The sequence below is a fragment of the Cherax quadricarinatus genome, chromosome 26 (genome assembly GCF_038502225.1).
Source record: "Cherax quadricarinatus isolate ZL_2023a chromosome 26, ASM3850222v1, whole genome shotgun sequence".
Classification (NCBI taxonomy): domain Eukaryota; kingdom Metazoa; phylum Arthropoda; class Malacostraca; order Decapoda; family Parastacidae; genus Cherax; species Cherax quadricarinatus.
In genome coordinates, this window is record NC_091317.1 from 30,604,613 (window position 1) to 30,632,599 (window position 27,987).

The following is a 27,987-nucleotide window of genomic DNA, read 5'->3' on the forward strand; positions in this document are numbered from 1 at the left end:
ATAGTCAAATTTAAATCAAAAGACCTGCAAAAAACCCTCACAATTATAAACATATACAGAGTACCACAGTCAAACATTTACCACTTTAGCGAAAAACTAGGAAACATGATTACTGATGCACACATGAATAAAGACCACCTACTACTAACAGGAGATCTCAACATAAATATACTACACGACCAGGACCCACAAGCAACCAAATTCACAAACACAATGAGTAACTGCCTGTTGCTACCAACAATATCTAAACCATCAAGAATCACCGACACAAGCATCTCCTTAATAGACCACATCTGGACAAACACCATATCCCCTTTAAAATCAGGCATAATCACAGACAACACTACAGACTACTACAAAACCTTTCTCATAACTAACCTGGGCAAACTGCCACAAGACATCACTAAAGTAACCTTCAGACTACATAACGAGACAGCAGTTAACAACTTTATAGCAGCTATGAATAACATCGATTGGCAAAATGAGCTCAAAACATATACAGATATGAATGAATGTATAAATAATTTTCTAAAAAAAAGCCCAAAGCCTCTATAACAAACACTGCCCCCATAAAACTAAACAGATCACGGCAAAGAGACTGAATAATCCCTGGCTAACACCAAGCATCCTCAAATCCATTAACACAAAGCAAAAATATGAAAAACAGTAAAGAATGGGTATAATAACTAGAGAACAGTCTAAACGTTACTCGTCAGCACTTACCAGCCTGATAAGAAGATCTAAAAAATTGTATTATGAAAACAGACTACATAACATCAAAGGTGATATGAAAAAAACCTGGAAAACTCTATCTGAAATTCTTGGAAATAAAAAGTTATCCAAAAACAAAACAATCAATCTAACAAAATCAGATGAACTCCTACTCACACCTACTGAAACAGCAAACAGACTCAATGTTTTCTTCTCCACCATAGGTAAAAATCTAGCGAACAAAATACCAAGATTAAACACCCGTCCATCAGACTACCTCATAGGTATGTAAAGTAAAAGGACACAAGTGCAACTAATGTGACATTTTTATTGTGGCAACGTTTCGCTCTCCAGGAGCTTTATCAAGCCGTTACAAACAGTACATGGACACAGAGTGTATATATAGGCTCAGAGTGAGGTGCAGTACTAGTGGTGGTAGTAGTAGTAGTAGTGAGATTAGTTGTAGTAGTAGTAGTAGTAGTAGTATTAATAGTAGTAATGCAATATGTAGAACAGCTGACTCGCACAAGAGTAAAAGGACATAAAAACTATAACTTGGGTAACATAAAAATAGGTTAGACAAATATTTCTATTGGAGTCTGGATAGAGAAGGCATTTCAGTTTAATGTGCTATGTGTATTATTAACAGGAGAGACTATGTGATGGCAGGGTTTACTGTTTTCAGGAGGATTCTTGCTAAGACTTCAGAGATGGTGAAGTTGCCTTTGTTTTGTTTAATTGTATTAGAAACAGCTATTAGTGAAGATTCAAGACACTTGCGTTTGAGGAAATTGGCTTCTTTGATCACTAATTGGGCGTCCCTGAATTTCACGAGATGATTGGTGGAATTTCGGTTTTGTACACAGGCGTTGTTCAAGTTATCATTCCAACAAGCGTAAATGTGTTCATTGAGGTGGGTGTCGAGGTTTCTTGCTGTTTCACCTACATAAATCTTGTCACAGCCTCCACAGGGTATAGTGTAAACCTCTGCGTTGACTGGTTCGTGGTGCTTGGATTTTGTTCTGGTTAGATCCTTTATTGAAGTGCTGGAAGCGATGGTGACTCTGGTGTTAGCTTGTGAAAGTACTTTAGAAACATTCAGTGCAACCTGGCTGTTGGGAAGAATTAAAGGACCTAACCAGAACAAAATCCAAGCACCACAAACCAGTCAACGCAGGGGTTTACACTATACCCCGTGGAGGCTGCGACAAGATTTATGTAGGTGAAACAGCAAGAAACCTCGACACCCGCCTCAATGAACACATTTACGCGTGTAGGAACGATAACTTGAACAACGCCTGTGTACAACACCGAAATTCCACCAATCATCTCATGAAATTCAGGGACGCCCAATTAGTGATCAAAGAAGCCAATTTCCGAAAATGCAAGTGTCTTGAATCTTCACTAATAGCTGTTTCTAATACAATTAAACAAAACAAAGGCAACTTCACCATCTCTGAAGTCTTAGCAAGAATCCTCCTGAAAACAGTAAACCCTGCCATCACATAGTCTCTCCTGTTAATAATACACATAGCACATTAAACTGAAATGCCTTCTCTATCCAGACTCCAATAGAAATATTTGTCTAACCTATTTTTATGTTACCCAAGTTATAGTTTTTATGTCCTTTTACTCTTGTGCGAGTCAGCTGTTCTACATATTGCATTACTACTACTAATACTACTACTACTAATACTACTACTACAACTGATCTCACTACTACTACTACTACCACTAGTATTGCACCTCACTCTGAGCCTATATATACCCTCTGTGTCCATGTACTGTTTGTAACGGCTTGATAAAGCTCCTGGAGAGCGAAACGTTGCCACAATAAAAATGTCACATTAGTTGCATTTGTGTCCTTTTCCTTTACATATTGTCGGTAATTCTACCAACTTTATTACTACCTCATAGGTACCTACCCAAATACGCTATTCCTAGCTCCAACCAACCCCATAGAAGTTACACTCATCATAAACACCCTTAAAAACAAGGCAGGAGACATAAACAGCTTGCCTGCTTTTATGTACAAAAAAGCTTCTCAAGTATTGTCACCAATTATTGCAACGCTCTTTAACAAATCCATTGAATCATATACCTTCCCAACAATCCTCAAAATAGCGAGGGTCACTCCGATCTACAGAGGAGGTGACCAAGCTGACTTGAATAACTATAGACCAATATCTAACTTACCACTGCTCTCTAAAATCTTTGAAAAATTAATGCACAGACGGATCTATTCCTACCTCGTCTCACACAACATATTAAACCCTTGTCAGTTTGGATTCAGGAATAATAAAAGGATGAATAATGCTATCATACACAAGCTAGAACTAATATATATACCGCACTTGAAAAGAAAGAAGTCCCGCTGGGCATTTTCATTAATTTACATAAAGCTTTCGATACAGTCGACCATGAACTGCTGTACTCCAAATTAACGCACTATGGTATCAGAGGCCACTCCCTCAACTACCTAAAATCATACCTTAGTAACAGAACTCAATATGTGTATGCAAATGATGCAAACTCTTCCACCCAACCAATCACAGTAGGAGTCCCACAAGGAAGCATCCTTGGACCACTCCTCTTTCTCATCTACATCAATGATCTACCGAATGCATCACAGCTACTCAAACCCATATTATTTGCAGATGACACTACATATGTCTTTTCCCACTCATACACAGTCATACTAGCAAACATAGTAATGCCGAATTGCAGAAAATACCTGCCTGGATGATGACTAATAAACTTACCCTGAATACGTACTGATAAAACCTATTTCATTCAGTTTGGAAACAAAGCTGCAAATGATCCGATTAACATAACGCTAAATGGATCATCAGTCACAAGACTCACAGAGGGAAAATTCCTAGGTATCCACCTTGACAGTAGCCTTAAGTTCCACACATACAACAAATCACCAAGAAAATCTCCAAGACTGAAGGCATACTATCAAAGATAAGGTACTACGTTCCACAATCAGCTCTCCTGGCACGGTACCATACACTCTTATACCCTTATCTTACATATGGAATTTGTGCATGGGGATCAACAACATCCAATCACCTAAAACCCCTCATAACTCAGCAAAAGGCAGCAGTAAGAATGATAACGAATTCCCACTCCCGCCAGCACACTCCACCACTTTTCAAAAGTCTGAATCTGCTCACCATTAACATCCATACTTATTCATGTGCCTACTACATACACAGAACAATACACACAAATATAAACCCTCCACTCAAACTTCTCCTCACCAACTTAAACAGGACACATGACCACAATACAAGACACACATCTCTTTTTGATATACCTCGTGTCCTTATCACACTGTGTAAGAACTCTATGCACATAAAGGGCCCTAAAATATGGAATTCTTTACCGGAAGATATTAAAGTAACCCAGTCTGAAAATCAGTTTAAGACTTCTCAAAAGCCACTTAATCACCTCAGACTAAATGCTAAATACTCAGTACACACATACTCACCTATGTACTCCCACATCATAACTTCAACAATCACTTTGAAACTTTTATCCATTGTTGACAGGAATATAATTGAACCATTGTTTTCCACAATAAGCATTTTAGACCATATGAATATATCCTTTGTCTTATACAAATGTAATTCACTTATAATTAATAATCTACTGTTCAACTATAAAATAATTACTGTTCTACTATACAACTATGATAAAATCCTTAGTGTTAAGTAGTCTGTAAGCCAATAATGTTAAGTTGGCCCATAATGCCTAGGCATAATAGAGGCTCTCTTTGCATTGCAACCCACTATTGTAAATATAAAATATCAATGTACTGTCTGCAAAGACATAAAAAAAAAAAAAATGCAAAAATGCAATGCACATAAAGGGCCCGAAGATCTGGAATTCACTACCAGAACCAGTAAAGGATCCCCTGACTACACAAAAATTTAGGGCTATGCTTAAAAATCATCTCATCTCTCAAGCCAAAACAACTTCTAATCAGTTTGAAGCAACTCTCTCAAATATTATATTATATGACCTCTAGTCTATTAAACATCTGCCAATCCATGAAATATTACTGCTTGAACTATTATTTGTAATATTGTTTTTATTATGTACAACTTCAAGATTATTATTCTTATAAATCTCCACCTTGACTACCTGGCATTAATATTAAGATTAAATAAAGATTTATTAAAAAGTTAACCACTCTAGATTTAAGTAGTTATTATGTACTAGGATTAGCCTGCCTGAAATGCCCCAGCATGATAGTGGCTTTCTCTGTACTTAACAAACCTAACTTGTAATTACACATTGTAACCTTTGCAAAAAAAAAAAAAAAAAAAAAAAAAATACAATTTTTATTCTTTATTCACTGGACCAAACAAGAATACCGGATAACATCATACGCTGAATAATCAATCATCTGATAATGAATGGCATGTATCACACAAGTACTGTACGAATATAGTACTTCCATGAACCCCTCTTCTACTGGTTAATTTAACTACCTGCTAAGACATACATTATTCTACCCTCTTGTAATATAAAAAAGAATGTATGTACCATAAACAAAGCAAATGCAAATTATAGTTCTTGTAAAACCTGGAGATTCTCTTAAATTCAGACCAAGGACAGAACGAGGCCAAAATAAAGCAGATGTGAGTAAACAATTATCTCCTGAGCAACAGCAGATTAAATTATCAGAATACAAATCTTGAGGGTTTAATGAAAAAAGCAGCCATATCAAGGTAAAATATAAAAGTCAAGGAATTAAACACCACCACACATAATCAGGTAATTACATACCACAGCACACAATTAACTAATTTAATATCACAGCACACATTCAGGAAATTAATTATCACACCACACACTCAAAGAATTAAATATCAGAGCACACATTCAGAGAAATATCAGAACACACATTCAGAGAAATATCAGAACACACATTCAGAGAAATATCAGAGCACACATTCAGAGAAATATCAGAACACACATTCAGAGAAATATCAGAGCACACATTCAGAGAAATATCAGAACACACATTCAGAGAAATATCAGAACACACATTCAGAGAAATATCAGAGCACACATTCAGAGAAATATCAGAACACACATTCAGAGAAATATCAGAGCACACATTCAGAGAAATATCAGAACACACATTCAGAGATGTATCAGAACACACATTCAGAGACGTATCAGAACACACATTCAGAGAAACATCAGAGGACACATTCAGAGAATTAAATATCACAGCGCACATTCCATGAATAAAAATTGCACAAATTAAGGTGGAATAAAAACAAAGTGAGGGTAAAAGAAAATTAAGTATCAGATATCACCATCAGGAAAGGAAATACTGCAATACACAGTCAGAAATGTAATACAATAATACAGTCTAGGATGGAATGCCATGTTACAGTCAGGAGCGGGATGCTATAAAACATAGTAAGGAATGGAATGTCAGTTTATTATGAAGGCATATCAAGATAATGGGGATGAAATTGCAGAGCACACTGAGGGATGGCAGAGAGAATATGAAGATTAACTTACTTCTGTGACTGCTCAGAGACCCTGAGATAGATCACATGATTAGATAATTACAATGGAACTAATGCAGTATCTGCATTATATCTATGCAAGTACAGTCAACTCTCTGTGAAGCTCCTCTATATAGAGGAATTATTTTTATAAATGCAGCTAAAAAGTACGTTCAAAATTACACTTTTTCAACTGCATATATTAAAAATGTCCTATATAGAGCTTTATAACAGAGCTGACTGTGCCTCAACACTAAGGAAAATATGCTCATACTTGTCTCTAACCACTGACAACAGATCACAACAAAAAAAATTATAACTCAAGTAATAGTGTCATTTTTTAATACTGGGACTCTGAAATCAATAATAATAGTCCATAATAAGTACTGTACTGTCTATCATTCAGCATCTATCTCAATCAAGATTTCATAACTTTAGTCAATACTCAAAGTTTACTTGGTTACTACATCTAGGATATTCAAGGAGGACAAACTCGAGCTACTTCCTTTAGAAAAATTGAACAAAATATGGAATTGGAGTATAAAACAAACCAAAACTTTAAACTTGGTGGCCCATGGCCTGGTGGCAAAAGCTCTCACTTCACGTGCTGAGGGTCTGGGTTTAATTCCCGGTGAGTGTAGAAACATTGGGCATGTTTCTTACACCAGTTGCCTATGTTCACCCATCAGTAATAATGGGTACCTGGGTGTTAGTCAACTGGTGTGAGTTGCATCCTGGCACAAAAACTGACCTAATTCACCATAAATGCTCTGCATAACAAGCGGCTTTCTATGTAGTAGTACGTTATTGATGTCAGCTACGCCTATGTATACTTTATACATGTAGAAATAAAGATATTATTAGTATGTCATTACAGGTCAGCCATCACTAATCCGGCAATCAGTAATCTGGTTCCATCAGTAATCCGGCACTAATTTCAGCTAGCATAATTTCAAATTTCTGGGGGTCGCCACACCAACCAGCCGCTACTGTTTGGTGGCGCTACTTGCTACATAAGTCACACCAATTTCTTTTTTTCCATTTATTGTTATAACCTGCTCACTTTTAGTCCAAGCCATGGTTCCAATGAATAAAAGAAATGCTTCTCGTTGTGTAAAGCACCTACACCATACATTGTCCATAAAAGATAAGGTGGCTTTGAAGCCACTGTAGGTCGCCATGATCTCAGCTCACTCAGATAGCTGTGACCGGTAAGTTTGAGCCTACATATGAAAGAATAGGTCTGTGTGGTAAGTGTGCACTATATAAAAAAAATCCTGCAGCACACAGTGCATAAGTAGAAAAAACTGCAACTGTGTTTATGGTGTAAAACCGACTTTGTGGTCTATTTTCATATGGATCTTATGGTTGTATTCTCACATTTTTGGTCTCATTTGATAGAATGGAAGATATATTACAGAAATAGATATGATTTTGATTGGATTCACGACAGAAAGCACCTAGAAATTGAGCTCAAACTAGCGAAAATGTTTGATATTCGCCAATGTTCAAAAGTAAACAAATGACGTTACTGTCCAATATGTGTCCAACTGGCCAGTCTAATACACAGTCATGAATGACTTGACATTATTTATACAATTATTGCAATAATGCAGTAGTCTACATAACAGTAAATCTTCTATTTGTTGTGTGAATAAAAATTCAAAATGGAAAGCAAGTGTAATATAAGAGGGACCTGGAGATGTGACTAATGAACAGAGAAAATGTTATTTTAGTGCCAGGAATGTCTGCATTGTTTATTCTGGACCCTGCAAACAATACCACAGGCAGGGATAGAAACCACAATCAGAGAGTCATAAAACTCTCTGATCACGGGTTCTATCCTTTCCTGTGGCATGGTTTGCAATCATGTCATTATAATTTCTTGAGTTATTCTGGACCCTATTTTGAAATTGGCATCTCTTGAAAAGTGTGTGAAATTAGATAAATTACCAATTTCTGACCACTTTACTGGGTAGCTGAAATAGGTAAATAGGCAGTTTCTTGTACTCAGTCAACAGAATAGAAAGAATACACTAGTAAAATAGCTATGAGTTTGGTAGACTGGAACAATGGAATGGGCCAAAAATAGGGCATAAAGTGGGTGAAATCGCTGATGCATAAATATCGCCGTTAGGCTAAGTGTATTCTACCCTAACCACTCTGTAATTCAGCACAAATCACTAATCTGGCACTCTACAGGTCCTGATGGTGGTGGATTAGTGATGATCAGCATGTATTATAAAAACTGAAAGAAAGAATAACACAAACTCAAACCATTCAACAGATAATGTCAGGTCTTACACTCAAAGACCACAGAAGTGTTGTTATTACATAAGCAAGGAACTTGACAGGCAGATTAACTAGAACCTTCAAAACAAGAGATGCCAAGCCAATGATAATATTCTCAGATCACTTTGTTTTCTCTGTACTGAAATACTGCTGCTGCACACTGACAACCCATTTTAGGAAATACAAAACTGCAAATGCACAAAGAAGCTTTGCTGCCCATATAAATTCAGTCAGGTACTTCCTGAAGTATACTGTACACCTGGAAAATGCTGAAGGAATTGGTCCCAAATCTGCACACCAAATTAACTACCTGCAAGAGCAAGAAGCTCAGCAGATGGTGCAAAATTCAGTACTTATAATGGAAGGCAGAGATGAGTACACTAAAGAAACTGACTTATTAAATGTTAAGGAATCAAAACTTTAACACCCTCCCTTCATACATGGGATGAATTACCAACAGGTGCCTAGCTTTCAAGAGGGAACTGGGCAAGTTCCACAAGTTAGTTCCTGATCAGCCAGGGTGTGGTACTTACACTAGATGGTGTGCAGCTACCACCAACAGCCTGGTTAATCAGGTCAGTAACTAAGAGGCCTGGTTTGGGACCAGGCCATAGAGGTGGAAATTCTTGGAACTGTCTTCAGGAAACCTTCAGGTAACCTTCAAGTATGACATATCTGTGGCCAGTTTTGAGTTGACCTACCCTTAATAATAATAATAATCTTTATTCCTACTAGTACATGTACAAGATATACAGGCCTAGCTGACATCAATGACATACTACTATGTAGAAAGCCCCTTGTTATGCAGAGCATTTCAGGCAATTTTGTCCCAGGATGCGACCCACACCAGTCGACTAACACCCAGGTACCTATTTTACTGACAGGTGAACAGGGAGGTGTCTTAAGGACAGGAGGTGTCTTAAGGAAACACATCTTAATGTTTCCACCCATACTAGGGATCGATCCCTGGACCTTAGTGTGTGAACTAAGTGTGCTAGCAATTGAGCTATGGGATACCTTATTATCCAGAATGAAGATATGCTTTCTTAATAACCACCTGATCAGCTAGGCTATTGCTGCCAGGAACTCAAAGGCCCATATAGCCATTACAGCTTGGCCGACTGGGCACCTCCTAGAGGAACTTGTCTGGTCCCTCTTTAAGACTTAACCATCATGAAAATGCTTCTTATATTTGCTTCAGCAAGGCTGAGGTCCAGCGCCACCACCGGGTCCATACACTTTTTTTCCTTTGTCAGAGTTCATAGGTTTGAACACAAGAAGTTCAGTAAAGCTGAAGAGAGATCTTGGATGATGACAGTGCTCCTTAATAGTTCTCTTGACACTCCTACTTTTCACTGTATTTATTCTACACTTCCTCCTTTATCTTTCAGTCTTGGAACTCTCTATTACATAAACTTTATTCCAAATATGTCCCAGGGAAAAGGTAAAGCTGGAGGAGTTCACATAAATAACAGACCCAGGATACCCTCTGGACCTCCTGGAACACCCACATAACAGTACATGGTTAGTCCTTGTTCTGCCAGGACTGAAGTTTGGTCAACTTCCATGAAATACATAATGTATGCTGGAAATCTCTGATGGAGAATGTGCTTGCCTCAAGGCAGTAAAGAGATGCCTCTCCACCATAACAGTCAATATTCCACTGTTGCTAAGACAAATGGGCAACTGTTCATGAGCCTTAAATAGTGATTATCTGACCGTGCATTGTACAATACACTCTGTGGGTCACTTTTTCTATTTGTGCTTCAAAACTTTTTGCCTCTATTTTATGTAATCTCTCATTTATTAGCACTGTGGTATCTTATAATTGGCTAAATTTTATTAATAGATGACAATCAAATCAAACCAAACCAAATCTAACCTAAACTGAAAAATTTGCTATAAACTGCATGTGAGAAATCAACACAGAATTTGCAAACACAGGCTGATCTACAGCTTCTAGTTTCTAATGTGGACAATAGATGGTAGGAGGGAGAAAAGAACCCCAATGTCTTTTAAAGACGAAAGTAATTACCGCCATACAAATTCAAAACAACCCACCTGTAATCCACATATAAGAAACTACTACATACAGAATGAGCTATGACCACAATCAACTTTGTCAGCACTCTTTATTCCTTAAGGTCATTAAAAAGATTGGGTTTACTAGTCATTCTCGTTCTTTATACAAGCATGGATGAGTCTCACTCCCTTTGTAAAAGCTGGACTCCCTGTGAATTCCACTGGTGATTGCTTGCCATGTCTCCCACTAAATGTAAACAAGTAATCCTGTCCTGGAAGACTGCTTCTCTACAGAGACCTTCTGTCTCACTGCAATACACAGTGTTATGGACAGTTCTCCTCCCTTCTGTATGGGGTTGGGGTAAATAAATATTCCTTTTCCTCAGTTTCAGATTGGATCCACGAGGACTAGCAAAGAACACTTTAGTGGTTGGTCCCTTGCAATGCCCATCTCATTCATGTTTCAAGCTTCATCTAACATTCAAGTACAGCTCTATCACATAACCCTTTTTTTTTTCAAAGTGGTTGACACAATCAACAGTGACATCATTATTAATTTCCTCTTTAGATAGTACCTCTTAGTGTTCCCAGAAATCTCTTCCACTCTTGCAATTCATCAACAATGCATATATACCACTTTTACAGAATGGAAACCTCACTGATATATTTAATTGATCTCTAGTAGATCCCAGGGGTCTTCTGAAGATTATTTTTCTTTTCTCCATGAGATACAGTATTTGCATGTTTCCAGTATTACATTTCTTCCTTCCAGATCCATCATCCTGGAGGCTTACTCTATACATTTGACAAGGTTAAGTTTCCCAATCCTTTTCTTGATGATCTGGTGGGTGTTCGAAGATAATGGTCAGTATACCTCAATTTTGCACAGAACAGACTTCTTCACCTTGGGTTCCCACCCTCACAGAACACACTCATTCTTCCTTATGAACTTCTGCTGCTGCTGGACATTACTCCAATAATCTTTGGGCACTGAACTATATACTCAGCTCTGGCTGGGTCTAACCTTTGATGTCCAGAGGCTTCCCACTGGAATAAATCTATGTGCACACTACCTCTTTACACCTCTCAACACCCTTTGTTGATACAGAATATCCACTCCACAAAGATTTTGGCTTCATGTATTCATGTATTCTCTGTGCCTTGCTCTCCTTCACGTACACTAACAAATCTTCCAGAAAGTGCAACTACACCTTCATTTGTAGTTTGCTCTTGTATCAAGTTGGTGATTCACACCATATCCTCATTATTTTTATGGTTGTGCGATAATTGGTTACCCTAAGCAGTGCCATATACTGGACTATGTATCATCTTACATAAACAACACACACCTACCTTCCAGCAAGTCTTCTCCTTATCCAACTTCAGATCTTCACACTATTTCCAGCTGTCTCTGGGGATACACAATACTATGTATCCACTCCATACTGCCAGGACCATCCTTGGCCCTCCATCTAAACTTGCTCTTAGCACTGGTTGGTTATATTCTTCTTGGTCACATTAGTTGTGGGCTTTAAATTAGTTCTACTGAGTTCCTTTGATACCCTGCCTTTATCAATGACATTCGCCCCTTTTGTGTTAATTATGACAAACATCTTTTCTAAAGTTGCAGTTGGGTGATACTACCATAATCCTATGAATGCAATGAGTAATACTGGATACTCATGTTATCTCTCTGGAAGCTTGGATATTTGTGCAGAATTGAGTGTTGCAGTAAGAATAATCACTAAATCCCATCCCTGGCAACACCCCCCCCAACTCTTCATAGAACTAAACTTACTCCCTGTTCAGAACATCTACACTTACTACTATGCAATCTACATATACAGGACCTTAAATTCCAATATTAACCTTGACCTCAAATGCTTTCTTGATAGTTGTGACAGGACCTACAGGCATAACACCAGATACAAACATCTCTACGACATTCCCTGTGTCCGACTAAACCTTTACAAAAATTCAATGTATGTCAAAGGCCCTAAAATCTGGAACACCCTACCTGAAAACTCTAGAACTGCAGACACATTCATCACCTTCAAAACTACCGTTAGAAAACATCTTATCTCCCTGATACACCCCGTCAACTAACTACATGTAAACCACCTGGTGGTTCACACTTACACTCACTCACTCATTTGACTATAAGCACAGAAATACGTATCTTAATCTTAAAATAATGATTCCTAACTAGTCATAAGTTTGTCTGTGATACTCCATTATAGAAACTATGTATTGTGCCAAAACAAAAGCATTCACATTGCTAAACTCACAAACTAGTATTTAGTCACTTAGTATTTAGTCAACTTACTCCATAGTTTGTAATAATTTAGGGTTAAGAATTAATCTAAGTTTGCCCGAAATGCCTAGCCATGCTAGGTGTTCTAGTGGTCCCCTCTGTAATTAGTATTTTATTATATGTAAACCACACAATAACCAAAATCTGTAAACCCCGCATTGTAATCCTTATAGAGAATAAACTTTGATTTGATTTGATATGATTTGATTTTGCACTGCCTACCACTGTCCATCTCAATCAATGCCTAGACAGCATGGAATTCACTTGGAATTCACTTTGGACTCGAAAATGTTGGTAATGCCTACATAGTCATCAATATGCTCTGCTATGATGTCTGTGTTTCTTATGTTATATTCAACATGATTCTTCCTGCTACCTAGGCAGTAGGAAGAATCATGTGTTTTATCTAAAACACTGTATGCCTTATGAAAAATAAAATGCTCATGTTACTTACGCTTTAACTTGTTCCTTTCGAGACATGCTTCTGGAGAGGGTGTGTGGCTTTGTGGTGGCCGTGGTCATGGAGGTGCTAGTGGATGTAGCTGCAGGTACACTTTGAGAATGGTTAGGTTGAGAGAATGAATGTTGATGGGGCTGAAGATGGGTTTGTGGTTGATGCTGTTGCCGGTTGACAGCAGCTGCAGCAAGAGATGGGCCGAGGGTTGACGCTGGCGCACTGACAGTCCGCTGGCCCTCTGTACGACTCGCTGGCACAATTCGTCTGCAAGAAGATAACATAATTATTAGAAACACCATCTTGCTAAACTGATGTGACAATTCATAGGACTCATTACTTACCTAGATATTAAAATTACACATACAGTATATTGTACTGCTGACATTTTACAGGTTAACAATGCTGACATACCCCTCTTCCACTACTGTCCCACTACATTTTCAGTGATGTAAATTTACTTAATATTTGTACCCTCAACATGGTTGCTGTGACAAAATAAAACTTGTGTCACTCAAGATCTTGCTTAGATAGTTGTGCTCATGTTAAATGCTATTTAAAGGCAAATCCCAGTCAATAGACTAGCAAATAGTCAGTGGTATAAGATAAAAAAAGCAAGACCACAACTTATAACATCAAACTGGATATTTTACATTGATTTGAAGCTGATGAAAAACACACGAGATCACAAGAGGCTTCAGCCTTGCTTTTTCAATGTTAATTACAAGCCATAAGCAAGAGCCTAGTATCAATATCTGTACTTAGTGATGGTTAATGTTGTTACCAGATTATCACATGGTCATAGTCAACTTAAGGGCAATGCAATACAATATTTAAAGATTATAAGTGTGTGGAAGTCAAAAGGTAACTCAATGCAACAATTTTTTGAATAGTTGCAAGAATTATTAGGAAGCTGGAAGATTTAAAATAAAATAGGAGGTGAAAGATCAATATTGTATTAAAATATTTAAATGGTAGTTTATGCTGCCTGCACAAATTTAAGAAGCATAAGACAAGAATACCCTTAAAATAAGTACCCATGCTAATTTAAAAAATAAGTGCAATACTGTGCTGAATATCGCACTTCTTGGCACCAACCCTCATCATTCAGTATGGCTGACCCACACTTGTTGCCAGAAAAAAAAAAAAAAGGTTATACAGAGCTTAAAAGCTATATGTTCATCCTTTGTCAAAGGAATTTTAACTATATATTACACAGCAAAAAGATGAATACCTAACTTAACTGCATTAAATGTACAGTAGTACACTATAATAAAAATTTCACACATTATATCACAAGGAATACAGCAGAAATAATTGTCCTTAGTATAATAAATAAAGCATAGGAATTTTTAAAAGGGCCTTAAATGGCAAGTAAATGCAAGTGTAACCATTTTTTTTAATAGTATCCAGAACTGCTTTTGTAAAACACATGAATATTCAATGTATCCTACTGAACTTGAAAAAAAGTACTACAGAACTTTCACCTATCGTGGAGCTCTGCCACTGGATCCTAGTATGAGCCTTACTGCACAATGCACAATTGTGAAAAATTATTAGAGAAGGCAAATACTGTACCAGTACTACAGTATCACGTAATCCCGAGGTGCACAAATATTATACAGTGTAAGCCTTTATTTACTGTATACAGTAGTCTCCCCTGTATCCGAGGGTGATATGTTCCAAAACCCATCACGGATGCCCAAAACTGCAGATAGTAGTGACCCCTATATATAAATAATTTTTCATTTACATACACACCAGTGGTAAGTTTAACTGATAAATTAAGCGCAATAAGACATTACAATGTTGATAGTTGGGGATCGTCAATAGTGGACATTTGCTTGTTTTTCAATCTTTTGGAAAAACATTGTGATAGGGAGTTGTTTCTTTTCAGCTCATCCAACATTTGCTAGAGAGGTTCTAGTATTTCAGATATTATACAGGTGACTTTAATGCTGTGTTCTATTTAGTATTTTTGGGCAGTGGTAAATTGTGGATAACTGAAACCGTGGAAATCAAATCTGTGGACATGGGGCTTCTACTGTACTCCATAATACAGGTTGAGTTACTAAGAGCAGTTTTTAGTAAAAACAAGTAGGAGGTCAAGGTTGTCCTATTCATGAGTAATACTTGTGGACATACATCACAGTAGATTCCTACTTCTCTAGTGCATCAAATCAATGACACACCATATTTTACTTTAAATAAATCAATAAATTTTATAATATCCAGTATAATTTCATTTGCACTATCCTCTTCCCATGATCTGTAGACAATACTGTACAATGGTAGATCACCGCAGATTTCAAGGGTTGGCTTCCTTTCCCAAACTTCTCATCTTCAATACTGAAAGGTTCTCTCTCTTTTTGGTTTAATATAAAATGTGACTCAAGGGATAATGTCAACAAATATAAATGGTCAGTTTATTATGGTGTATTGAAGTGTTGAAGTAACTGTGGGTAGGTGAGAATATAAGCAGAGCCAGGGTAGAGAGAAGAGAAAAAGGGTACTACCCAATTGTCTCTAAATCCATATTACTATGGCCATCCCCACTGTATTCCCTATCCTCATCTGCCCACACATACATACTGAACATGGATAACTGTGCCAACAAACATAATATAAATAATAAACCAATAGGTCTTCAACAATTTCCATCATATAAACATATGCTGGCTATGAGTAAGGACTGCCTAGAACACACCAGTGAACCTACAGCAGTACACCTCTATTCTTATGCAATGGATGCATGAGTAAGACCTGCCTAGCATGGGTCAGCAAGCCTACCACAGTGCACCTCTCCTTGTGTTATATTGTAATGGCAGGGTGCCAGCAGTGCTTGCCTAGCATAAACAATTAGGTATAGTGCAGTGTTCTTTCATTTTTTATTTTTATATTAATCAAGTGTTTGTGCTAACTACGTACTACTGTTTTTGGCGTGTAAGTATACTGTGAAGATTTTGGCACTGCTGATTAAGTTGTTTGCACTTTTTCAAGTTCTGCTAAAATTCATTTCACATCAAAATCCATTCAACCCCTTTTAATGTTCCTTACAAACTTGGGGAAACCTCATACAAGATGCATGAAAAATTAAGAATGTAACAAAAATTAAGAAGTCTACCTATATACAGTGGACCCCCGCTTAACGATCACCTCCAAATGCGACCAATTATGTAAGTGTATTTATGTAAGTGCATTTGTACGTGTATGTTTGGGGGTCTGAAATGGACTAACCTACTTCACAATATTCCTTATGGGTTTAGCACTCAGTTGTGATTATAATAATAATACCTATACGTATATGCCATATAGTTATACTCAAGCACTGTATGTGCAACAATCCTATTTTCCTTCCGTAAACTTCATTCATAGCCTCACTAATTCTATACCTTGTAAAAGTGTAAATTTAGTACTCCCAACCAATCATAGTAATAAAAAAAAGGGAAAAAGATTCAAGATATAACGGACTAACGTTGTCATCTCTCTCCCTACGTTTTTCCACCCGCTTATAATTTTTTTTATTAACACCAGCCGTTTCCCACCTAGGCAGGGTGACATGAAAACTCTTCTGTAATATGGAGACCATGTTGGTGAAGGGCTCTTGAACTGAGGTACTAGAGCTACTCTCCTTTTTCTTGGATCAAATATGATTATCTCCCAGTTTTCCAAGGAGTTTCGTCATACATATAGGTACGTATAATGATAACAATACTATTATGGAAACTAGAATTGCCCTGCATACCCAGTAATTTAAACAGGGGCTTTCCAATGAAAAATGAAGTTGTAATATACCGTATATGCCAGCATACGAGTCGTCCTTTTAAGCATTAAAAAAAATCTGTCCAAAACTAAGGGTCCACTAATACACTGAGTATAAAAGTTGCTGATACACAGCAGACATGAAAGTAAGGCCACTGCACATTACCAAAGGAGGAAAGTGACACCTCTAGCCTACTGATGCTATTATTCTAGTACCGTCACTTGTACCATGGATGCAAGTTTCATTTGCTATTTCTTACTTGTTTTATATTTGTTGCCCAGACACATGTTTTTAATAAAAAGAACGGTATGCTTTATAAAAAATAATACCTAAAAAAGAGGGGTATTAAAAATAAAATGGCAATACCATGACTGGAACAATTCACATATGTATAACCTCCACACAGGAGAAGGAAAATTATGATGATGTTTCGGTCTGACTTGGTCCATTAGTCTCCTATGAGGAGTACAAAGTCTGTCCTGTCATAAATGTAAACACACACTGGACAACAACCAAGACACTGGATCCAACAGGCTATCAGGCTTTCCATTGAAAGTGATGTTAAGCATTTCTAAGTTACGCTACAGTGGTCAGTTGCTCACCACATTTAAAACAGTCAAGTAACAAAAAGTCTAACTGAATAGTTTGAGACTTTATATTTACTGAAACAAGGACAAAAATAAAATGAAAGACTAAGATGTGAAAATTGTGAAATTTTAAATTAGTAGAGTCAAACATAGGAAAAAGGGGGAGTCAAACTATCAGGCTAATACAGGCCTAAACCCGAATTTACACCTCAAAATATTATGGGTCAACACATATACTTGTACGCCGACACATAGTCATAAAACTACCAAACTGAAACAGAGTTGCAACAGTCATGAAACTATCAAAGTGAGGGTCTTCTAGTGATAAACAATGCTGTAATAGTCATAGAACTATCAAACTGAGGTCTTCCATTGAAAAACAAAATTGTAATATATCCATGGAACTTCTGTAACTTTGCTTGATATGAAGCCAAGCAATGTATTACTCCATTGTAAACACTAGCATGCACGACTGCCTGCACTAAAGAATTCTGCTATCTGCAACCTTTATATTATTATTATTCTAATTAAAAGGAAGCGTTAAACCTTGCAACTTTTACAGATAAAAGTGATGGCTCATAGCTCAGTCACATGTACAAAAAACTGTACCAAACAGAGAAGCTTTATAAGAGAACTTACTGTAGGTGTAACAAAAACTGTACCAAACAGAGAAGCTTTATAAGAGAACTTACTGTAGGTGTAACAAAAACTGTACCAAACAGAGAAGCTTTATAAGAGAACTTACTGTAGGTGTAACAAAAACTGTACCAAACAGAGAAGCTTTATAAGAGAACTTACTGTAGGTGTAACAAAAACTGTACCAAACAGAGAAGCTTTATAAGAGAACTTACTGTAGGTGTAACAAAAACTGTACCAAACAGAGAAGCTTTATAAGAGAACTTACTGTAGGTGTAACAAAAACTCTTGGTGTGGTACTAATGGATCAGTATATGAACTTATCAACCTTCACTAACTTATCAATGTTATCCAAAGTGACACATCTAGATAACTTATCTAAATGCCTGACATGAGATAAGCTTAATACCAACATGCACTCTGTACTACCCAAGTAAGTTTATTTAGGTACAGATACACACAAATACAGCTACACAAATTATCGTATATGGTAAGAGGTGTAAATTACCTAGGATAACCCAAAAACAGCCAAACAGTGACTTATAGCCACTGGGGTCCTTGACTACCATACAGTACATACAGTGATTGCTGCTAATGTTATGAAACTTGTATACCAGTGTAGTGATAAGTAGTTGGTGGACAAAACATCATCTCAATAAATGCCATAGTGGAAAAAACATCATCAAAATAAATGCCATAGTGAAACAACATCATCTCAATAAATGCCATAGTGGAAAAAAAATAATCTCAATAAATGCCATAGTGGAAAAAAAAAAACATCTCAATAAATGCCATAGCAGAAAAAAAAAATCATCTCAATAAATGCCATAGTGGACAAAACATCATTTCAATAAATACCACTGTGGACAAACAAACTGCAAGTTGTATTTTATTCACATGTTAGAAGACGTGCCTCTCTACATCTCACCCCACCAGATATTTAATCAGGGTCCTTTCAGTTGTGAGCCAAATACTCTAAGGCTTAGAAACAAAGCTATACAGCAGGGCCCCGCTTTACAGCATCTCACTAATACAGTGATTTTCAAATTACAGTGGACCCCAGGTATTCGATGGCATCGGTATTCGATAAATCCGGTATTCGATGCATTATATCACAAAAATTTTTCCTTGGTATTCGATTGAAAACCCCGTATTCGATACGATTCGTACGAGACCTGTCCACATGTGGCCTGAACTGCCCCTTGTGTGCCAGTGTTTACAAGCCAGCCAGTGTGCGCGCATCTAAGGATACATTCGGTACATTCCATATTATCCATATTATCACTGTGTTTGGTGCTTGTTTCTGCAAAATAAGTCACCATGGGCCCCAAGAAAGCTTCTAGTGCCAACCCTGTGGTAAAAAGGGTGAGAATTAGTATGGAAATTAAGAAAGATTTTGAAAGGTTTGGGGCTAACCCTGAGAAGCCTATACCAGTTGTGGAATACATTGTGCCTACTTCAAAAATTAAGGAAATGTGTGCACAGTGGGTTGAAGTGCAAACCTTTATGGATGAAAATCACCCTAACACAGCTATTACAATGACAATGTTGTGGCCATTTTAGACAAATCGTAAAGGAACGGGAGGTACATAGCTCTATGAACAGATTTGTTGTGCGACAGAGGTCCAGTGACTCTCAAGCTGGTCCTAGTGGCATTAAAAGAAGAAAGGAAGTAACCCTGGAAAAGGACTTGCTACCTCAAGTCCTAATGGAAGGGGATTTCCCTTCTAAACACTAACACCTCTCCCCTCCTTCCATCCCATCAATCATCACCAGATCTTCATTAAAGGTAAGTGTCAATTATTTTATTGTTACTGTAATTATTCTATTGCATTAAACTTAATATTTCATGTAGTGAATTTTTTTTTTTCATACTTTTGGGTGTCTTGCACGGATTAATTTGATTTTCATTATTTCTTATGAGGAAAATCGATTCAGTTTTCGATATTTTCGGTATTCGATGAGCTCTCAGGAACGGATTAATATCGAATACTGGGGGTCCACTGTATGACCAAAACTCACTGTACGAAAACTTGTCTTTCTAATGTGGCTCGCCCCACCCGGTTTGTTTACATTCTCCATGAGCACATCTCTCTACTATGTCTGGAAACTTTCCAAAATTTCAAGTGTTTCAAAGTTATTGCATATTTTATATGTACTTTGATGATAATAATACTTACGTGTATCCATACCTAAATATACTTACACACTGTGCTGGCATGCTGGTATACATTAAAATCACTAAAAGTGTCCCTTTAGTCTTAACGCCATAGTAATACTAATAATAGTGTACATAATAATAATCACTCCTGGGCACATTAAATGTCTTATTTTACACTAATATAGACATTTTCATTAATCCATCTACGACATTTTCTTCAAAATTATATAAGAAACATTACACAGCATATAAACATACTATGTTTATATGCTATAGAGGTGTGGTAGCCAGGCGGAGGGAAAACATTATGTTTTCTCTGGTCCAGCACCAGAGAAAAGGTGTATAAATCTGCATTTGGCCCAGTCACTCCCCTTAACACTCCACTTTTGTTTATAATTCTCAGCATGAATTATTCATTACTTCTCCCTTCATTTATGATGGCATCTAAAGGTAGTTGTTAGAAATGATTAAACTCGTTGAACAAGGTATGTCAATGGTAATAACATGGCTCTGGGCTGCATTAAATATCATAGTATAGCTATGTAGGTAGGTGTAGCCCAGGTGGGCTACATCTACCGACTACCTACACCTGACTTCCTACAAATAAATACTACTCACCTCTCATCCTACATTAGGACTACACATAATTTAAAGTAAATAATGAATGTACTGTATGTGTACTTTATCTCTCTGGGCTGCTTTAAATATCGTATATTAAGTTCAGGATGGGGAGCCAGGGCTACCTACACCTGACTTCCTACAAATAAGTATTACTCACCTCTTGCCCTACATTAAGACTACAAATATTTTATGGTAAGTAATGAATGTACTGTGTATGTATTTTACTTTTTAATTTTTTTAATGCCTAGTTCTATTACTAACTTAATATTGGTTAGTGTAAACTTGTTGTCTGGCATTTATATGCATTTATAAGTGGAAAAAATGGCGTTCTTCTTTAAGGCGATTTCCACTTTAAGGCAGTAGCCTGGAACCTAACCTGTTGTATAAGTGGGGCCCTACTGTATACCAGGATGGGCTATGTTACATTACATTTGGTTAAATCACAGCTTTTATTGGATGAGATTAGGTTAAGGTAGGCTGCAACGGCTAGTGAATAAACTGGGAGATGTTATTCCATCCATATTATGACCATAGCACCACAGTAATATTATCTCACATTAGCAGGTAAAACCAGTGATCACAAAATGGACAGTATTTGTAAGCTTAAGATAATCACTGTCTGACTATTTTTATTGTACAGCAATAAAAATAATAAAAACTAAATAAACAAATAAAGGAGTGGAACAGACTGCCTGCACATGTAAAGCCTGTCCTAGCATGAGCCAGTTCAAGAAGAGAGCGAAAAAGCACCTAATGAATGAAGCTACAGAAAGGTACCAAATGAATAAAGCTACAGAAAGGTACCTAAGAATGAATGTATAGAAAGGGAGGAGAGTGATTTCTTGTATAGCCAACAATCGTGTACTTATTATTGTAAGCGATCCTCTCGTTAATGTTAATCACTCAAGTTGCCTTATTTCTAGTATATCACCTTTTATTGTAACTGATTTTCACACAGTTGAGTTACTTAGCTGTTTTAACTTTTAGGGTTAAAATAATAAGATATTACAAGGACCCCTCATGGAAATAAGTCAGTTTGTCTGACATTTTTTGGGTTATTCTTGGTAATTTACACTATGTATAATAATTGTAATTATATGTACCTGTGCCTAAATAAACTTACTTGCTTATTGCATTATTCTAGGACTATTTTTAATTAAGTTACTGTATACAATTATCACCAAAATTTAAATTACTGTAGTTTTTTTTTTTTTAACATATCAGCCATTTTCCACCGAAGCAGGGTGACCCAAAAGAAGAAGAAACACTTTCATCATCACTCACTCTACCAATGTCTTGCCAGAGGCATGCCGATATCACAGTTCAAAAACTAACATATCTCCACCCCTCCTTATGTTTTTTCTTTCAACACATCGGTTGTCTTCCATCAAGGCAGCATGACCCAAAAAGAAAGAAAATCCCCCAAAAGAAAATACTTTCATCATCATTCAACACTTTCACCTCACTCATACATGATCACTGTTTTTGCAGAGGCGCTCAGATACGACAGCTTAAAAGTCAACCTCCAAACTGCCATTATCCCATACCCCTCCTTTAAAGTGCAGGCATTGTACTTCCCATTTCCAGGACTCAAGTCCAGCTAATCGGTTTCCCTGAATCCCCTCATAAAATATTACCCTGCTCACACTCCAACAGCTCGTCAGGTTCCAAAAACCAATTGTCTCCATTCACTCCTATCTAACATGCTTGCTGGAAGTCCAAGCCCCTCTCCCACAAAACCTCCTTTACCCCCTCCCTCCAACCTACCCCACCTTCCTTCCCCTACAGATTTATATGCTCTCCAAGTCATTTTACTTTGATCCATTATCTCTAAATAACCCAACCACCTCAACAACCCCTCTTCAGCCCTCTGCCTAATACTGTTAGTAAATCCACACCTCCTAATTTCCACTCTCCGAATTCTCTGCATAATATTTACACCACACATTGCCCTTAGACAGGACATCTCCACTGCCTCCAGACACCTCACTGCAGCATTTGCAGCCCAAGTTTCACACCCATATAAGAGTATAAAATCTCAATAAAATGACTTCTTCTGTAAGATTATTAAAGTCTTCTCATGGGCAAATATGACCACAGTAAAAGCACATGTCTTTTTTACTTTGTTGGGTTATCCTTGGTTAAATCTTTAAAATTTGTTACTTTGTAATCCTATAATAATATACAGTACAATACAGCCTCTCCTCACTTAACGACGGAGTTCTGCTCCTAAGACCATGTCGGTAAATGAATTCATTGCTGAGAAGCACACTATAATGGCAGTGGGTTTGTATCAACCATCTCTGATATTGTTTTAATGTGACCTTTGCACTATTATTATAACAATTCTTGTATATTCTTAAATGTTCATACAGTAATGTACTGAATATTGTAATAAACAGAATAGAGGAAACCAGCTCTAATATACATTATTTAGGTATGCATACTGGTCAGAGAGCCCATCTTAAGCCCAAGGCATCAGTAAATGAGTACATCGCTAAGTGAGGAGAGGCTGTACGTAAAACACCAGAAATTTAAAACAATCTGTAAAAAACATCCATTAATTAAACAAGAATAAAACTCCTAGGCTGCCAGGGAGAGGCCCTCTGGACTGCCAGGAAAAGGCCACCTGGACTGCCAGGAAAAGGCTGCCTGGACTGCCAGGGAAAGACTGTTTGGACTGCCAGGGAAAGACTGTGGACTGCCAGGGAAAGGCAGCCTGGACTGCCAGGGAAAGGCAGCCTGGACTGCCAGGTGTAGGTCACCTGGACTACCAGGGAAAGCCTGCCTGGACTGCCAGGGAAAGGCAGCCTGGACTGCCAGGGAAAGGCCACCTGAACTGCCAGGGAAAGGCTACCTGAACTGCCAGGGAAAGGCAGCCTGAACTGCCAGGGAAAGGCAGCCTGAACTGCCAGGGAAAGGCAGCCTGAACTGCCAGGGAAAGGCAGCCTGGACTACCAGGGAAAGGCAGCCTGGAATGCCAGGGAAAGGCTGCTTGAACTGCCTGGAAAAGGCCACTTGGACTGCCAGTGGATAATTATAAACATGGGGGAGCACTAAACCCATAGAATTATACAGCGCCTGTGGGGAGGGAGATGGAAGGTATTCCAGACTCAGTTCAGGGAACTGGAGCACAAATCCAGTTCCCTAGATCAAGAGCCCCTCACCAGCATCAAGGAACCTTCCTTGAGGGGACTGCCAGGGGAAAGCAGCCTGAATTGTCAGTGGAAGGCAGCCTGGACAACCAGGAAAAGGCCAGTTAGACAGCCAGGAAAAGGCAGCCTGAACAGCCAGGAGGGCAGTCTGGACAGCCAAGAAGGCAGCCTGGACAGCCAGGGAAAGGCAGCCTGGACTGCCATGGGAAGGAATCCTCGGCTGCCAGGGAAATGCAGCCTGGACAGCCAGTGAGAAGCAGTCTGGACAGTCAGGAAGGATGCCTGGACTGCCAGGGAAAGGTTACCTGGACTGCCAGTTGATGGCAGCCTGGACAGCAAGGAAGGCAGCCTGGACAGGCAAGGAAGGCCAGCCTGAGTCAGCAGGGGAAGGCAGCCTGGGTCAGCTGGGAAGGGTAGCCTGGGTCACCAGGGTAAGGTAGCCTAGGTCAGCAGGGAAGGGCAGCCTGGATCACCAGGGGAAGGCAGCCTGGGGTCACCAGGGGAAGGCAGCCTGGGGTCACCAGGGGAAGGCAGCCTGAGGTCACCAGGGGAAGGCAGCCTGGGGTCACCAGGGGAAGGCAGCCTGGGGTCACCAGGGGAAGGCAGCCTGGGGTCACCAGGGGAAGGCAGCCTGGGGTCACCAGGGGAAGGCAGCCTGGGGTCACCAGGGGAAGGCAGCCTGGGGTCACCAGGGGAAGGCAGCCTGGGGTCACCAGGGGAAGGCAGCCTGGGGTCACCAGGGGAAGGCAGCCTGGGGTCACCAGGGGAAGGCAGCCTGGGGTCACCAGGGGAAGGCAGCCTGGGGTCACCAGGGGAAGGCAGCCTGGGGTCACCAGGGGAAGGCAGCCTGGGGTCACCAGGGGAAGGCAGCCTGGGGTCACCAGGGGAAGGCAGCCTGGGGTCACCAGGGGAAGGCAGCCTGGGGTCACCAGGGGAAGGCAGCCTGGGATCACCAGGGAAAGGCTGCCTGGGTCACCAGGGGAAGGCAGCCTGGGGTCACCAGGGGAAGGCAGCCTGGGGTCACCAGGGGAAGGCAGCCTGGGGTCACCAGGGAAAGGCTGCCTGGGTCACCAGGGGAAGGCAGCCCGGGGTCACCAGGGAAAGGCTGCCTGGGTCACCAGGGGAAGGCAGCCTGGGGTCACCAGGGAAAGGCTGCCTGGGTCACCAGGAGAAGGCAGCCTGGGTCACCTGGAGAAGGCAGCCTGGGTCACCTGGAGAAGGCAGCCTGGGTCACCTGGAGAAGGCAGCCTTGGTCACCTGGAGAAGGCAGCCTGGGTCACCTGGAGAAGGCAGCCTTGGTCACCAGAACACCAAGATCGAGTTATTTCCATACTCACTCAGGTTCATCGTCCTGCATCTCCATCCAGTGACTTGTAAGATGTTCACCAGCTTATAACGAGTGTCACTGTCACCACAGCAGTGATGTAGGAGTGTCACTGTCACCACAGCAGTGATGTAGGAGTGTCACTGTCACCACAGCAGTGATGTAGGAGTGTCACTGTCACCACAGCAGTGATGTAGGAGTGTCACTGTCACCACAGCAGTGATGTAGGAGTGTCACTGTCACCACAGCAGTGATGTAGGAGTGTCACTGTCACCATAGCAGTGATATAAAAGTGTCACTGTCACCACAGCAGTGATGTAGGAGTGTGACTGTGACCACAGCAGTGTAGTAACGTAGCAGCAGAGCGTCACTGTCACCACAGCAGTGTAGTAACGTAGCAGAAGAGCGTCACTTTCACTACAACAGTGTAGTAACGTAGCTGGAGTGCGTCACTGTCACCACAGCAGTGTAGTAACGTAGCTGGAGTGCGTCACTGTCACCACAGCAGTGTAGTAACGTAGCAGAAGAGCGTCACTGTCGCCACAACAGTGTAGTAACGTAGCTGGAGTGCGTCACTGTCACCACAACAGTGTAGTAACGTAGCTGGAGTGCGTCACTGTCACCACAGCAGTGTAGTAGCGTAGCAGAAGAGCGTCACTGTCACCACAGCAGTGTAGTAACGTAGCTGGAGTGCGTCACTGTCACCACATCAGTGTAGTAGCGTAGCAGAAGAGCGTCACTGTCACCACAGCAGTGTAGTAACGTAGCTGGAGTGCGTCACTGTCACCACAGCAGTGTAGTAACGTAGCTGGAGTGCGTCACTGTCACCACAACAGTGTAGTAACGTAGCTGGAGTGCGTCACTGTCATCACAACAGTGTAGTAACGTAGCAGAAGAGCGTCACTGTCACCACAACAGTGTAGTAACGTAGCTGGAGTGCGTCACTGTCACCACAACAGTGTAGTAACGTAGCAGAAGAGCGTCACTGTCACCACAACAGTGTAGTAACGTAGCTGGAGTGCGTCACTGTCATCACAACAGTGTAGTAACGTAGCTGGAGTGCGTCAGTCACCACAAGTGTAGTAACGTAGCTGGAGTGCGTCACTGTCACCACAGCAGTGTAGTAACGTAGCAGAAGAGCGTCACTGTCGCCACAACAGTGTAGTAACGTAGCTGGAGTGCGTCACTGTCACCACAACAGTGTAGTAACGTAGCTGGAGTGCGTCACTGTCACCACAAGTGTAGTGATGCAGTGACAACTTTCTTTTTCCTTTCTTTCTTTCTTTGTTGGGGGTTTATAGGGCCAGCATTGCTTGAGCCGTATTGAGCTTGGCTTCCCAGTCTCTAGCAGAGAAACAGCGCCCCAACACTGGCAAGAATTGGAAAGGGAAGAAGAGTTCCCTTCGAGAAGAGAAACGTAGGGAGAGAAAAAAAAAAGTGAGTTAAAGTTCCACGCCTGAAACCCCAGTAGACTCAAAAGGCAGAGTTAGTGACCGGTCTTCCTCAGACCGTTGAAATACGCAGAACAGGAATTAGGTCATGATGAATGGTAATTAACTGCTTAATTATGTATGGCGAACGTCCCGGGGAAGCAATGATGGGATATCGTCATCGATGGTGATGGCAGGGTAGAGCGAAATGTGCGCACTATACCAGTGTTAAGACTGAAGTGCGCAAGTACGAGTGTAGACAGCGTGAATGATGGAGGTTACTCGTGTGTATCAGAGCACTGCTGCCATACTACACACTCTCACTACCTTAATACATCCATTTACAACCCCTCATGTCTGGCAGTTTGACACCAACTAATGTAACAACAATCCTCAACTGCCACAATATGCTAAAATATTGTATATTTATACAGTATTTAAGTAGTGTTGTGTGGCAGTGTAGGAGAGCTTGGCACACACACTGATCCCACACAGTTGCCAGAGTTCTTACTATTATTACTGTTATCTCGATGAACCACTAAACCCGCAAGGTTCACATAGTTCCTCTGGGATGGTAGGTAATCAGGCTGGAAGCTAGAAAGAGGAGAGTATCTAGTTACTGAGACTGAGGGTTGTTAAAGCAACATGAAGGTAGCAAGGTAGGGCAGTGCCACATACCTCGGCCAGAGTATTTTCAGCTTTAAACTTCCACATTTTGCTTCTGCCAACTGAAATTCTCAGTGATACAACTGGTCAAGAGTTTTAACTTCGGCATTATGTCTAGCCCCTGGTAACCTAGCAGGAAATAGGTACCTGGCTGTTAAATTTTGTGAATCACAGCCTGCATGGTGCATCAACCTATAATATGACGTAAGATAAGATAACAGCTCTCTTGTCTGTTTTTAATTAGTTGTTTAATTTGCAAAGTAGTTCAACTGTTTGTTTATTCAGCGGTTTAATTAACCAGTTGTTGGCTCCGT

At 39.7% G+C, this 27,987-nt stretch overlaps 1 protein-coding gene across 6 annotated transcripts in view; it reads right to left on the reverse strand.

Moving 5' to 3' along the window:
* The window catches only part of rho-5 (rhomboid-5), a 318,955-nt gene that overhangs the window by 236,022 nt on the left and 54,946 nt on the right, over positions 1–27,987 (reverse strand). For 3 of the 6 annotated variants that reach the window (XR_008407475.2, XM_053780640.2, XM_053780642.2), the window contains exons 2-3: positions 13,331–13,597; positions 6,262–6,282 (exon numbers count right to left, since the gene is read on the reverse strand). Coding sequence is in view for 5 of the 6 variants with exons in the window: in XM_053780640.2 (XP_053636615.1) it covers positions 6,262–6,282; positions 13,331–13,597 (288 nt within the window). In the remaining variant the exon portion in view is untranslated. Of the gene's footprint in view, positions 1–6,261; positions 6,283–13,330; positions 13,598–25,590; positions 27,468–27,987 lie in introns of those variants that run through there. The other 3 variants (XM_053780643.2, XM_053780644.2, XM_053780641.2) reach the window with 3 other exon arrangements.